Here is a 14905-nt window from a genome sequence, read left to right as displayed (position 1 = left end):
TCAAATCCTCGAAGACATGCTTAGATCTTGTGTCATCTCTTTTGGTATGAAGTGGGAAGATTGTCTCCCATATGCCGAGTTCTCCCACAACAATAGCTTCCAAGCAAGTTCGGGCAAGGCCCCATTTGAAATTATATATGGCCGAAAGTGTCGTACTCCTCTCAATTGGTCAGAGACTGGTGAACACCAACTTCTTGGCAATGACTTGATCATAGAAGCTGAAGAAATGTGTAAATTCATCCGTGTAAATCTCAAAGCCGCGCAATCACGCCAAAAGAGTTACTATGATAGCAAGCATCATGACTTGGAATTCGAGATCGGAGACCATGTCTATCTCCGCGTCTCTCCAATGAAAGGCACTCAACGCTTCGGTATCAAAGGGAAGCTTGCCCCTATATATGTGGGTCCTTTCAAGATCATTGGCAAAAGAGGCGACCTCGCCTATCAACTTGAACTTCCGTCCAACTTCGCAAATGTGCATGATGTGTCTCACGTGTCACAGCTTCGCAAGTCCTTCAAGACGCCTGAGTGCACTATCAACTTCAAAGAGATTTATCTCCAAGAAGGTTTGTCTTATCACGAGCATCTTTTTGCCATTCTTGAAGAAACCGAGAACAAAACTCGCAACAAGTCGATCAAATTCCTGAAAGTTAAGTGGTCTCACCATTTCGGTCGAGAAGCCACCTGGGAGCGCGAGGATCACCTCCATTCGAATATCCGGAGTTCTTTCAGTCCTAGATCTCGGGTCGAGATCCTCTTATAGTGGTGGAGAGTTGTAATCCCCAGATGGAACATTCCATAATTGTAACTCCAACTCTTGCCATTTCCGGCTATGTGATATGCTATATCCTTCGTGGTTGGGTTTTTGTCTTCCGTTTTGCATTTTGTTCATGTCATGCATTTCATCTCATGTAATCATGCGCATCTCATTTGCATTCGTGTTCGTCTCATGCGTCCGGTCATTTTCCCCGTTGTCCGTTTCGGTTTCCGACACTCACACATGCACCCGTTGCACCCCTCAGATCTCGTTTGGTGAGCAGGAGAAAAACGTTCTCGGAATGGGTCGAGATTTGTCGAGTGTCCTTGGTACATCACCGGTAGGCCGCCTGCCAAATTTTGTTCCATTTGGAGGTCGTTTGATGCCCCAGCGGTTAACCGGGTAACCGCAAAAGGCCCTCTCTCATTGCAGCCCAGCACCCCTCCATAACAGCCCACTAGCCCATCTAAACTCCCTCCATGCACTCCGCAGTTGGATCATGATCGTGTGGGCGAAAACCGCATCTCATTTGGACACTCCTAACTCCTTCGACCTATATAAACACCTCCCCCTTCCAAATTCGCGTCCAAACCCTAGCTCCACCCTCCTCCTCCGCGCCGGACACGTCCGGATGGCATCGGATGTGTCTGCCGCCGCGCTCGACGAACCGCAAAGAGCCACGTGGTAGCCGGCCACCGCCACCCGCCGCCGGCCCATCGTGAGCCTGCATCCCCGCCGCCGCCGCCTCCTGCTCACCCGCGCCGCCACCTTTTCTTCGCCGCGCGCCTCGTTGCTCCGCCACCCGCCGCACCCTCGCCGGCCGGCGCCGACGCCCACGCTGCCGCCTCCAACGCCCGCGTCAGCCGCCACCACCGCGGGACGCTGCCTCCTCGTCGTCGGCTCACGCTCCAGCCAGATCCGGCCGCGGGCCGACCGGATCCAGCTACCCCGACCGCCGGCGACCTCTTCCTCCTACTCCGGCCGTCGCCTCCTCAACAACTCCGGCGAGATCCGCCTCGCCTCGAAATCCGCATCGGAAATCTTAGATCTGGAGGTTGCAAAATCTTCTAAGTCCTGAGATTTTTCTACATCATGTGCACCTCTTTGACATGTCATATCTCCATGCTCATAACCCCGATTTCCGCATATGATATATCGAAATGTTTGTCTCGTGATGCTATTCATGTTAGTGTCGTTTGCATGCATTTTACTATCCATATTGATGCCCTATTCTTCGTTGCAAAAGTGCTATATGATGTTGTCTGCTGGAATTCATCAGAACTTGCTGATTTGTCATTTTAATTGCATTTTGTGTGTGCATCCTATGAGCATCATGTCTACATGTTTTAGGAGGATATCCATGCCATCTTTACAGTGCTGCAAGCCTTTTATTTTTATGAGCTCTTTGGTGACTAGCAAAAGCATGCAAAGTAGGCCACATGATGTTGTTGTTTTCAGACACATAGTTTTTTGGCTAAGTCTTTTCCTGTTACATTATGTTGCTACGTTGTCTTGTTGCCACAAGTAGATCCATGCACATTTTGAGGTAGTTCATTAAGAGTGTTTTGAACATATGATTATGCTCTATCCATTCATGCCACTGGTTGTAATTATGGAGTAGTGTAGCTTGTCATTGCCATGCTCCACTTTTGCTAAATCTTGTTGCTGGCAGATTGTTTACATGAAATACATTTTTGCCATGTGTTTTGCTAGTGATCCATGCACCCTATGAACTTGCTCTTGCCATGTTTAGCTTTATAAATGTGTCTACCTACCGTTGGATACCTTGTTATGTCATGAAATGCTTTGTGGTGAGTGGCATGAGCTTGCAAAGTTGCTATCATGAATCTGTTCCTGCCATGCTATGGTTTTCTACTAAATCTAAAACTAATCATGTCACTTGCCATGTTTGCATTGATGCTACCATCTTCTCTATGCATCTTTGGCTAAAGTTCAGTAAGATAGTTTTGTTCTTTGCCTTTAGTACTAGCATGCCATGCCTTTGTTTGCCATGATATGTTTCTGTAGCATGTTGTTTTCTAGCTCTAAACATTGCTACCTGATGCTGTTTATACCATGTTTAGTATTTTCACTAAGTCTGTGAAGCTGTTATCATTTGCATTTTTGCCATGCTGTTTTAGGCTTGTTCTAGAGAGTTCTAGCAGGATCTCATTGTTCATGATTTGTAGAGCTTCAATTGTACTTCACTTCCATTTGCTTTGTTACTATATTGGAGTACTGTAGCATAGTTTCTTGTTGCACCATGATTGATTGTAGTTCCTTTGCTTGTGTTCTTGCCTTGGGTAGAGCCGGGAGACGAGTTCGTGAACGATGATCCTATTGGGTACGTTTACGAGGAGCAAGCTTTCGACAACTCTGAGAACTTTGCAGGCAAGATGACCATTACTCTCGATATCACTTCTATCTTTGCTTGCTAGTTGTTCGTTCTATCGCTATGTCACGCTACCTATCACTTTTTTTACCATGCCTCCCATATTTCCATGTCAAGCCTCTAACCCACCTTCGTAGCAAACCGTTGTTTGGCTATGTTACCGCTTTTGCTCAGCCCCTCTTATAACGTTGCTAGTTGTAGGTGCCTTGCAGATTGTTCCATGTTGAAACATGGATATGTTGGGATATCACAATATCTCTTATTTAATTAATGCATCTATATACGTGGCAAAGGGTGGAAGGCTTGGCCTTTTGCTCGATGTTTTGTTCCACTCTTGCCGCCCTAGTTTCCATCATATTGGTGTTATGTTCCTTGATTTTGCGTTCCTTACACGGTTGGGGTTATGGGACCCCCTTGACACTTCGCTTTGAATAAAACTCCTCCAGCAAGGCCCAACTTTGGTTTTAACATTTGCCTAATAACAACTAAAATTTTGCCTTGGGACTAATTAACCCGAGGATCATCTTAATTCAACCCCCTGGGCCAGTGCTCCTTTGAGTGTTGGTCCGAACCAGGCAGCCTGCGGGGTCACCTCGGGGAAACTTGAGGGTTGGTTTTACTCGTAGCTTGTCCCATCCGGTGTGCCTTGAGAACGAGATACGTGTGACTCCTATCGGGATTTGTCGGCACATCGGGCGGTCTTGCTGGTCTTGTTTTACCTTTGTCAAAATGTCTTGTAACCGGGATTCCGCGTTTGATCGGTTTGTCCAGGGAGAAGGAATATCCTTCGTTGATCGTGAGAGCTTGTGATGGGCTAAGTTGGGACACCCATGTAGGGTATAAACTTTCGAGAGCCGTGCCCGCGGTTATGTGGCAGATGGGAATTTGTTAATATCCGGTTGTAGAGAACTTGACACTTAACTTAACTAAAATGAATCAACCGCGTGTGTATCCATGATGGTCTCTTTTCGGCAGAGTCCGGGAAGTGAACACGGTTGGGTTATGTATGAACGTAAGTAGTTCAAGATCACTTCTTGGTCACTTCTAACTTTATGTTTGTTGCGTAGTTTCTCATCTTTCTCTTGTACTCGTATGTTAGCCACCATATTTGCTGAGTGCTTGCTGCAACTCCACCCCATAACCACATCCTACCCATAAGCTTAAACAGTCTTGATCTCGTGGGTTCTGAGATTGCTGAGTCCTCGTGACTCACAGATACTACCAAAACAGCTGCAGGTGCCGATGATACCAGTGCAGGTGACGCAACCGAGCTCAAGTGGGAGTTCGACGAGGACCTTGGTCGTTACTATGCTTCGTTTCCTGATGATCAGTAGTGGCACCCAGTTGGGACGATCAGGATTTAGCATTTGGGGTTGTCTTCTTTTCTTTTGGATTCATCCATAGTCGGACTATGTGTGTACTATGAATGTTGTATGAATTATTTGATCATTGTGTGATGTGGCGGTTGTAAGCCAACTATTTATCCCTTCCTTGTTCATTACATGTGATTGTGTGAAGATGACCCTTGTTGCGACAAAACCAAAATGCGGTTATGCCTCTAAGTCGTGCCCCGACACGTGGGAGATATAGCCGCATCTTGGGCGTTACAAGTTGGTAATCAAAGCCATTCCCGACTTAGGAGCCCCCTGCTTGATCGAATCACTTACGTTGTTGAGTCTAGAACAAAAATGTTTTGAGTCTTAGGATTATATATATCGGAGAGTAGGATTCTTTTTACTCTTCGGCCCTCTTCGTCGCTCTGGTGAGGTCTCCTGACATAGATGTTTTGATTTTCCTCTCCCCATTTTCACTATTTTTTTAGGATCACGCGGGTATCTTGGGATCGTTCCGATATTCCTGTGACAAGAACATTGTTCTTGGTGCCTCCTGACATTTAGGGGTTGTGCCAATGTCCCAGGGAGTTGAGCTCCGAGGTGTTGTCGTCACAATTTTATCATTGCAGTTCTGGAATACCTGAGTTCGCCGACATCGAAAATCTCTTTTATGTAGTTAGTGGTGAGATAACCTCGACGCCGCCCAGTACTGGGGAGGGAGTTCGGGAGTATTGCCACAGCTCGTATAATGGATGCTTTTCGAAGGTTGAGGTACACGATTTTCGAAGTTTTCTTGATTATGTGTTGACAGATGAATACAGCTGGAGCGTAGGGCTTATTAGTTGTGTGATATAAATTGTGCCTCCCTGTATCCCCAACACCAGATTGCATAATCAAAAAGTTTCAGGAGTTTATAGGTGAGAATTCAAATAGCTCTTAGTTATTCTTCCCGCAGATATTTGGTATGTGATTGGGTGATCCTTACCACTTATTTGTTTGTCGGGGGGATGACCCCCGGGTAGTCCCAAGACGGCGAGCTGGACGGGGTGCCCGCCTGTCCGGGTTGGCTGCTCTGACTCGCGCCCGGGGCCGGCTTCTCCAGCAAGCCGGCTGCCCGAAGTCAACTACGACGTCCCTTCGACACGCACGACGTGACGGCCGTACCCTGGTCACTATTGCTGCATAGGCGGACACTGTGCATCCATCATCATCATCATCTACAGTGCTACACCATCATCTACGATGCTCTGCTCATCCATCATCCACAGTGTATCTTGTGCCTGGGCGTCTATTGATAAAGACCCCAGGGATTCCTCTCGCTCGGTCATGCTCGCCTCCGCTAGTTCCTGCCTATTTTCCTCTCCTCTGCTATCACGGCCCTGCCATCCGCTCTCCCGGCATCTCCGGCGAGTTAGGCCACCGAGATAGCCACCCAAGGATGCAGCTCAAGTTCGATCTCTTTCTCTCGATTGTTTTCTCGTTTGGCGTAGTAGTACAAAAAATGGAGAGTAAAATTTCCGGTGAAGAATGGAAACACCGAGTGCGGCACCCGTCACCATTCCACCGCGCCGTGGCTGCCGTGTGCCCAGCCACCGTCCCGGCGACGTCCTCGTCGTCTTCGGCCCCGACGCGCCGTCCCGGTGCCATCCCGGCGCCGTCCACAACCAGTGGGTGCCCCTGCACACTCGCTCCTCCGCGCTCGGCCTCCTCCGCCCCGCGCGACCCCAAGCTGGAGCACCGGCCTCCACACCTCATCTTAGCCCCCTTACGCGCGCGTTGCTCCCTGGGGCTCTCGTCCGCGGCCGCGCGCCGACGGCCCCAGGCGCTGCTCCAACCCGCTCCCCCGGGCCTCCTCCGCCCCGCGCGACCCCGAGCTGGAGCACCGGCCTCCACACCTCATCTTAGCCCCCTTACGCGCGCGTTGCTCCCTGGGTCTCTCGTCCGCGGCCGCGCGCCGACGGCCCCAGGCGCTGCTCCAACCCGCTCCCCCGGGCCTCCTCCATCCTGGCCGCCCTCGGCTTCCGTCGTGGCGCTCCCATGCACGCGGGCATGACAGCCAAGGCCATGGACGCTGCACGGCCAAGACCGGCCATGGATCCCCAGCCTCGCAGACCGTCTCCATCCTGCCGGCTCCCCTGCCGGTGGCCCGCCGCCGCCTCCGCCCGCCGCTCTCGCCGCCGGACTCGTCCTCCCGCCATCTGCCGCTGCTCAGCTTCGGCAACCATGCCCCCACTCGCGTGCCCCACGCGTCGCCTGGCCGCCTCCGGCCGCGCCCTGCTCCGCCTCAAGCCTCCCGCGGCTCCCAGGAGCACGAGCTCCTCCTCCCCGTCTCCGCGCACTCCCGACCCCGAACAGGAGCCCCGCGCGCCCACCCTCCGCTCGGGCTCCCCCGCCACTCCACCCGCGCCGAGCCTCTGCTCCACGCCCGTGCGGGCGTCCGCCCGCCCGAGCTCGGCCTCCGTCGCCGACGCCTCCGCTGCGGCTCGCCCCACCTGTCGCCGCTCCGCCCGTTGCGGGCTCGCCCTTGCGTCACCTGCTCTGCTTCATCATGCGCGCATCCTCTGCTCCGCGTCCGCACACGTCGGCTCCACCTCCTGCGCGCCCACTCCGCCCGCACCGCCGCGTCGCTGCGTTGTTCCGCGGTACCTGCGCCGGTGACGCCCGTCCCCGTCCCGCACCAAACTTCGTTGGCCCAAACCGCGCCTGCAGCCGCGCGCCCGCGGGACTCATGCCCCCGCGCCGCCGGGCCGGCTCCTGCGCTCGCTGGATTCCCCGCAACCCCGCCTGCCGGCTTTGCCTGCACCGGATTCCCCGCAACCCGGCCTGCCGGTTTCGCCCGCACCGGCTTCTCCGCGACCCGGCCTCCTGCCAGCTCGCCCGCTTCCCCGCAATCCGGCCTGCCGGCTTCTGCAGCGCCCCGGCCGCTGGCTTCCCCGCAACCCGGCGCCGGCTTCTGTCGTGACCCGGCTGCCGTTTTCCGCCGCGTCCTGCTCTTGCATGCTGCTCATGCAGAGAAGAAAGAAAAAGAACCCGGCTGTGTAAAAAAGGAGTTGCCAGCTGGAAAGTGATGCCGGATTAAAAAATAGACGCCAGCCGAAAAATGTGTGATGGACGTCTTCGGTCGCCTGTGCCAACGCCTGCCAACGCCTGGCCGGCTGGCGAGCCGATCCTCTTCGACGCCTGGCCGGTCGGGTCCGACCGGCTGGGGGCACCCCTCGAGCCACCCGGAGGCTCAAAGGCTACATTCAGTGGGTGGGATCCGCCGACTGGGATCCGCCGACTGCAAGTCGGCAGCCGGCCATCATCAACAACATCCTCCTCGTCTACACGAAAACCAATATGAGCTCCTCACCCGTATATTTTCGCACCGTGCACACAAAACCGGATAACCCCGGGTAACACTCGGGGACCACATCCGCTTCTTTACGGTTGCACTCCTGTTCGCCCCGACGCCAGCTAGTCTGGGCCCGATACGTTTGCTCCTGCAGACGACTTAGTAGCGCATACTGTACCGAAGGTCCACTCTCAGCCACAGACTGCAGCGCGGCTATCCGGCAAGCGAGAGCAAAAGCTGAAGGTCACCCCACGCGAAAAACGTTCGAGAGAAGACGACTTGGGCAACCTGGCCGTTTCCTTTATGAGTATCTACTCGGTTGAATCCGCTCCTGTAGTCTGATTATTGTATGCTCCACTCCGCGGCCACTCTTCATAACAGCTACAAGAGGCAAAGCCAAAGAGCGGAGGGGACATGAAAAAGATTGAAGGGAGCTCGGACGAAACCGAGTCGGCACCCTCTGCATAAGACCTACAATGCTAAAAGCAAAATTTTGATATATCTGCGCGGACTAACCTTGTATTTTGCACGATCATCTCTGCGGGGAACTCCCCTCCTCGCCCGAAGGCTCGAAGGCTACATCCAGCGGGTGAGCCGGCGTGCCCCGCTGGGAAGACGCTGCGCTGGTTGCAGGCCCGACGCCAGCTGCAACCGGCACTTTCGACACCACTGTCCGCATCATCAACAACAAGACCCTCAGCCCAACTTTTCCAAAGTTGCCCGAAGGCTCGGAGGCTACACCCAGTGGGCGCGCTCGCGCGCCCCACTCGACCGGCGGACTCCGCGTCCGCACCCAGCACCCTCGACGTTGCCGTCGGCTTCATCATCAACAGCGAGACCCTCCGCCCAACTTTTCCAAAGTTGCCCGGAGGCTCAGAGGCTACATCCAGTGGGTGCGCTCGAGCGCCCCCACAGGAAGTAGGCCGCGCCAGCTGCAACCCGCAGCTGGCTGTCTTCAACAACATCGTCTACATCAACATCAGCACAAACCCTCCGCCCAACTTTTCAAGTTTCCCGAAGGCTACTATCGGGGGGATAACCCCCGGGTAGTCCCAAGACGGCGAGCCGGACAGGGTGCCCACCTGTTCGGGTCGGCTGCTCCGACTCACGCCCGCGGCCGGCTTCTCCAGCAAGCCGGCTACCCGAAGTAAACTACGACGTCCCATCGACACGCACGGACGTGATGGCCGTACCCTGGTTATTGTTGCTGTATAAGCGGACACTATGCATCCATCGTCATCATCATCATCATCATCATCATCATCATCATCATCTACAGTGCTACACTATCATCTATAGTGCACTGCTCATCCATCATCCATAGTGTATCTTGTCCCTGTGCGTCTGTTGATAAAGACCCCAGGGACTCCTCTCGCTCGATCATGCCCGCGGATGCTCGTTCCCGCCTCCTTCCCGGACGATAACAACCCGGCCCCACGGCCTTGTAACATTACATTGTACCCCTAGGGGTTGTCCTATAAAACCCCCCAGGAGCCCTCAGGCGAACACAGAGAGACTGATCAGTAGAACACACACGTAGCAAGCAACACCCAAGGAGAGGGAGCAGCCTAGGCCTTGGCCTGCCTTCCTTCTTCCTCCATACATCTCTAGGAGCAATTCTGTACTGATACACATCAACTACACTCGGCAGGACTAGGGGTATTATCTCTCCGGAGAGCCCCGAATCTAGGTATGTCTTGCGTCCCGTGCTCGCTCATGCCGACTTCGCCTCTGGAGCGCACCAGTGCCCTCGAGCCTCCTCCTATCTTTAGCCATCCCTTGGAATCTGCCGTGCTCCCACCACGACATTGTTCCAACCGCACCTTGTTGTTTCATTCATCAACCTTTATCTAAGTGGCTTCTCACCTTAATGGTCGTGTAATATTAACTTTCAAATTCATTCGTTCAATCTCTGTTCAAATGTTTATTGTGAAGACTATATGTTGCAATTTCTATCTGTTGATTCGGCTTGTCTATATGTCTATTTTGGTTCTAACGGATGTCACCCTCTTCAGGATGGCTCCTCCAATGCGTCTGAATCCGCAACGCAATGGTGGGGATCAAGCGAACCCTCCACCTCCGCCACCTTCTCCGCCTCCGGAGGCATGGCAAGCTGTCATGGCAGCCACCAACGCCAACACCCAGATGCTTTTGCAACTCTTGCAAGAGCGCATCCAAGGTCAAGGCAACCAAGGGAATCAAGGTGAAGGGCAGTTCAACAATCAACCTCAGTTTGCTACCCTCAACCAGTTCCTTGCAAATCAGCCAAAGTCTTTCAGTAACTGTGTCGAGGCCATGGACGCCGATGATTGGCTCGTGGACATCAACAAGCATTTTTAATGTAGCAATGTTAGGCCTGAGGGCTATGTCAAGTTTGCTTCTTTTCAGCTCAAGGACCAAGCAGCCGATTGGTATCAATAATACAAAGATTCCATAGGAGGTCGAGTGATTACCTGGGATGACTTCCGCGGGGATTTTAAAGGTCATCACATTCCTACAAGTGTTGTCGAGAGCAAGCGTGAGGAATTCCGCAATCTCAAGCAAGGAAGCATGTCCGTGTATCAATACAACATCCACTTTCAGAAACTTGCTCGCTTCGCAAGGCAGGACGTTCCTGACGAAAAGAGCACGATCTATCACTTCAGGGGTGGCCTTAGAGAGGATCTGCAGTTAGCTCTCGTTCTTGTTGAGCCTACTCAGTTCGATCAGTTCTATAACATGGCCCTCAAGCAAGAAGGTGCTGAGCTCAAGTGGGAGGCTTCAAAGAAGAGAATCAAGGATGCAGTTCACCCTTGTTCTTCCTCACAAGTGGTAGCTAAGCAACATAAGTTCTGGCTTCCACCTCCTCCGTTTCGCCAGCCCTACCAGCAGAAGAACAAAGGTGGCCATGGATCTTCCAACCCACCCAACCCAGGCTATCAGAACAAGTATCAGACTCAAGCTCCAAGGTTAAGTGGTCCTCCTTTTTATCATCGTCCACTCTCAGAAGTTACTTGCAACAAGTGTCAGCTGAAAGGTCACTATGCAAATAAGTGCTTCAACCAAAGGTGCCTTCCGCCTCCTCCTCCTGTGAGATCTTCAAGCAATGCCGAAGAAAATCAACGAGCCGTATACATTGTCATTGAAGACTGGTTTAGGGGCCCTCGGGTGTCCGGACAAATTGATATGGGCCGGACTGGTGGGCCGTGAAGATACAAGGCAGAAGACCTTTCCCCGTGTTTGGATGGGACTCTCCTTTGTGTGGATGGCAAGCTTAGCATTCGGTTGCATTATTTTCTTTCTCTGTAAATCGACTCTGTACAACCTTAGGCCCCTCCGGTGTCTATATAAACCAGAGGGTTTAGTCCATAGAGGGTTAGAACAAATCACAAAGGCTAGACATCTAGGGTTTAGCCATTACAATCTCGAGGTAGATCGACTCTTGTAACCCCTATGCTCATCAAATACAATCAAGCAGGACGTAGGGTTTTACCTCCATTAAGAGGGCCTGAACCTGGGTAAATATCGTGTCACCCTTTTCTCCTGTTTCCTTCGATCCTCAGACGCACAGTTCGGGACTCCCTACCCGAGATCGACCGGTTTTGACACCAACATTGGTGCTTTTCATTGAGAGTTCCACTGTGCCGTCAACGGAAGGGTCGATGGCTCATTCAATCGTTAGCAATGATGTCGTTTCCGGGGAAGCTTTCCTCCCCGGCTAAATTTTCATGTTCGGCGGCTTCGTTCTGCGTGCCAACTCGATTGGTCACCTCGAATAGATTGATAGCTATGCACCTGGTTATCAGATCAGTTTCGCGAACCTAAATTATGTCGCCGATATCCGAGGAGACTTGATCTTCAAAGGGTTCGCGGCCTCAACCACCGCTCTGGCCTTAGATCTGGAGCAAACTTCCAAGTCCGAAGATGGGAGTTTGGAGCCCATCGGACTCTTCGCTGCCAACCGCGCTATCGAAGATCCGGAGGCGATTGTTTCCACATAGAACTCGGATTCAGACCGGTTTCCTCCTATCACTGAAAGGCCGGACTCGCCCCCGGAATCTAGCTCTATGGACTCTTGTTTCCCCGTCCAAACCTCGCTCTTAAACGAGTTGCTGGACTTAATGCGATCCCTCGCCATCATAGAGGAATCACCCCCGAATTACGCCCAGCCCGGACTAGGGGCTGAAAGCGAGGAATTTTATGCCCCACCCACCACCCACTTCATAGCCACTATCGAAGATTTAACCAACATGCTGGACTACGCCTTCGAAGACATCGACGGCGTGGATGACGATGCCGGAGACGAACAAGGACAAGACCCACCGTTTACCGGACGTTGGACGGCCACCTCCACATATGACGTGTATATGGGGGACACACCCAAAGAGGATGACGGCGATGGCAGGAAGGATCCGGTTGAGGACACGTGTAACACCCCGGATGTAACTTGCCATATTTGTAACTCCGACTCTGCCATTTTCGGCTTTAAGTTATGAGATTCCCTTCGTGGTTGGGTTTTGTCTTCGTTTTGCATTTTGTTCATGTCATGCATTTCATATCATGTCACCATATGCATCTCATTTGCATACGTGTTCGTCTCATGCATCCGAACTTTTTCCCCGTTGACCATTTTGCAATCCGACACTCCTACGTGCACCGGCGCACCCCTCTTGTCTCTTTTCGTGATCGGGTGTTAAACATTTTCAGAATGGACCGAGATTTGTCAAGTGGCCTTGGTACACCACCGGTAGACCGCCTGTCAAATTTCGTTCCATTTGGAGTCCGTTTGATACTCCAACGGTTAACCGGGTAACCGCGAAAGCCTCTTGTGTGCTGCAACCCAACACCCCTCCAAAACGACCCAATAACCCATCCAAACCACTTCCATGTCCTCCATCATCAGATCACGATCGTGTGGGTGAAAACTACACCCCATTTGGACACTCCTACCTCCTCCTACCTATAAATATGCGCACCCTCCTCCAAATTCGAGTCCCGAAACCCTAGATCCACCCTCTCCGCCGCCTGACACGTCCGCCCAAGTCGAACGCGTCCGCGCCGCCGCCATCGGCGAATTGCGTATCGCCATGTCACCGCCGCCGTCCCGCGTGCTGCCGAAGCCTGCTAGGCCTGGATCCGGCCCCCGCGTCACGTCTCCCCGCCGCCCGCGTCGACCGACCCTGCCGCCTGGCGCCCGCGCCCGGTCGCCGCCGTTCGTCTTCTCCATGCCGGCCGCCGCCTCCGTTGCTGTCGGGGATATACCCCGCGGTATGATCCAGCCGGAATTATGACCCGGCCGGACTTGGCGACTCACTAGAGACCTGGCTGGAGCTTGGCGACTCATTGGCAACCCGCCCGGATCTGGCGGTTTACAAGCAACCCGCCTGAACATTATGACTCACTGGTAACCCGGTGGGTGGGTCAGACGGATGACAAGGCCCAAGGCCCAGAAGGCCGGTTCATGTTAACGGTGGGCCGGTTTATGAGGAAAGCACAAGGAATATTCTCCTACAAAGAAAGCAAAACTAGGACTCCACTTGTAATAAAGTAATCATAATCCAACTAGGACTAGTCATGTAACCCGCCCCTTCAACATATATAAGGAGGGGCGGGGCACCCAAAGAGGGAGAGGCCACAAGAAACAATCTCTAGGGCTAGACACAAAGGGGGAGCCGGCTTATGCGGCGACTCTTTCATGAGCATAATGAGATCTAGCCACAAACACCATGTAGGGCTATTACCGGACGATGTTTCCCGGGGCCCGAAGCTGTTTAAATCCTTGTCTTGTGTGTTGATTCGCTTCGTGTCTCTCGATTCCAACCAACCCCTTCAAGCTACCGCATTGATGCGTTGGCCTCACGACTAAGTCCTCACACTAGGACATCTGCCGTGACGATTCCATAACAATTGGCGCCCACCGTGGGGCCTGCGCACGGTGGTGTTGAGTTTTTGGAGGAATTTCTTCAGGGATTGAGAAGTTCGTGATGCGCCGAATGAAAAAGAGCCGGCGCAGAAGATAACATCGTCGACGAAAAGTCAAAGCGAGATATACAAGATTTAAGATCAAGGGAAAGTTAGGGTTGCGTCGATAGACCAGCGTACATGACCAGATGGTCTGACGAGGCCGGGTTAATTTCAGTTGCCGCTGCAGATCAAATTCAGAGAGACTGCTATTCTCGAGGTGCTATCTGTATATGTGAAGGACTCTAACTACAATCAAGATCGGAAAGAATCAGAGGACCAAACGGCGGCGCGTGAAAAAGAAAAGGAAAACAAAAACAAGGACGCAGGACGCATCACAGCCGCACATATATTGGGACAGATGTGCCTGATGCAAACTGTTGCCTCTGCTCCCGTCAAATCAAACTCCGTGCGAAAGCAAAAACTGCAGTCCTGTAGACTCATCGGGTCGCAGGGGGAGAGAGGAGGAAAAACAAAGAAAAGAAAGGAAGGGAACCGGGTCCCTATACAATTTGGCCAGCCATTGCTGCTATCTTCTTTACCAAAATCAATCTATTCGATGCAACACAGGCCGATGCAATTATGGACAAAGGTCAGATTAGTACACGCGACTGCGGTCGTGCATCAAAGTCCATGTACAGGCAAAAGAAAAACATTATTCAGTGGTGATGGCAGCAACGCAGTCTACATGCATCAAGTAGTATTTATGTGCAACAAGCCCGTCAACACCACTCTTAAAGGCATTCAAAGGGCAATCATTAGGCTAGTCATAGTGGGAGTAACTTAGCAAGTAACATAGCGTACTCCGAGAAATTTTTGCTTATGTGGCATGTAGTTAATGAGAAGTGATAACATAATATGTTACTGTAACATAGCGTTTTTCAAGACAAGATGAGTCTACAAGCTAATTAATGAAGTCCTCTATGACACTACTACTATGTTACTTTGCACTATGAAGGTAGTAACTTAGACTAATGTCATATGCATGACACTATTATAAGTTACTCTCCACTATGACCAGCCTTATTTAAAAAAAGAGGGGGTCAGGATACGCGGACGTGGGTTTTCCAAATCCACCACGACGTGGAGACGGATGCAGTCATGATGCAGAGCTTGGACTCCTCTACTACTGCTATATGGTTGCAGCT

At 52.2% G+C, this 14905-nt stretch overlaps 1 protein-coding gene across 1 annotated transcript; it reads left to right on the top strand.

The window, feature by feature from the left end:
* Positions 1-6536: 6536 nt before the first annotated feature.
* Positions 6537-9504, top strand: LOC147965311 (uncharacterized; the record flags this gene model as incomplete). Its single annotated transcript, XM_087527657.1, has 1 exon — positions 6537-9504. A coding segment is annotated over one exon (909 nt), but the record flags the coding sequence as incomplete, so codon positions are not given.
* Positions 9505-14905: the final 5401 nt, after the last annotated feature.

Source organism: Triticum urartu, chromosome 6A (genome assembly GCF_056163025.1).
Source record: "Triticum urartu cultivar PI428250 chromosome 6A, HENAU_Tu73, whole genome shotgun sequence".
NCBI classification, from domain to species: domain Eukaryota; kingdom Viridiplantae; phylum Streptophyta; class Magnoliopsida; order Poales; family Poaceae; genus Triticum; species Triticum urartu.
This window is presented reverse-complemented; position numbering and strand designations above follow the sequence as displayed.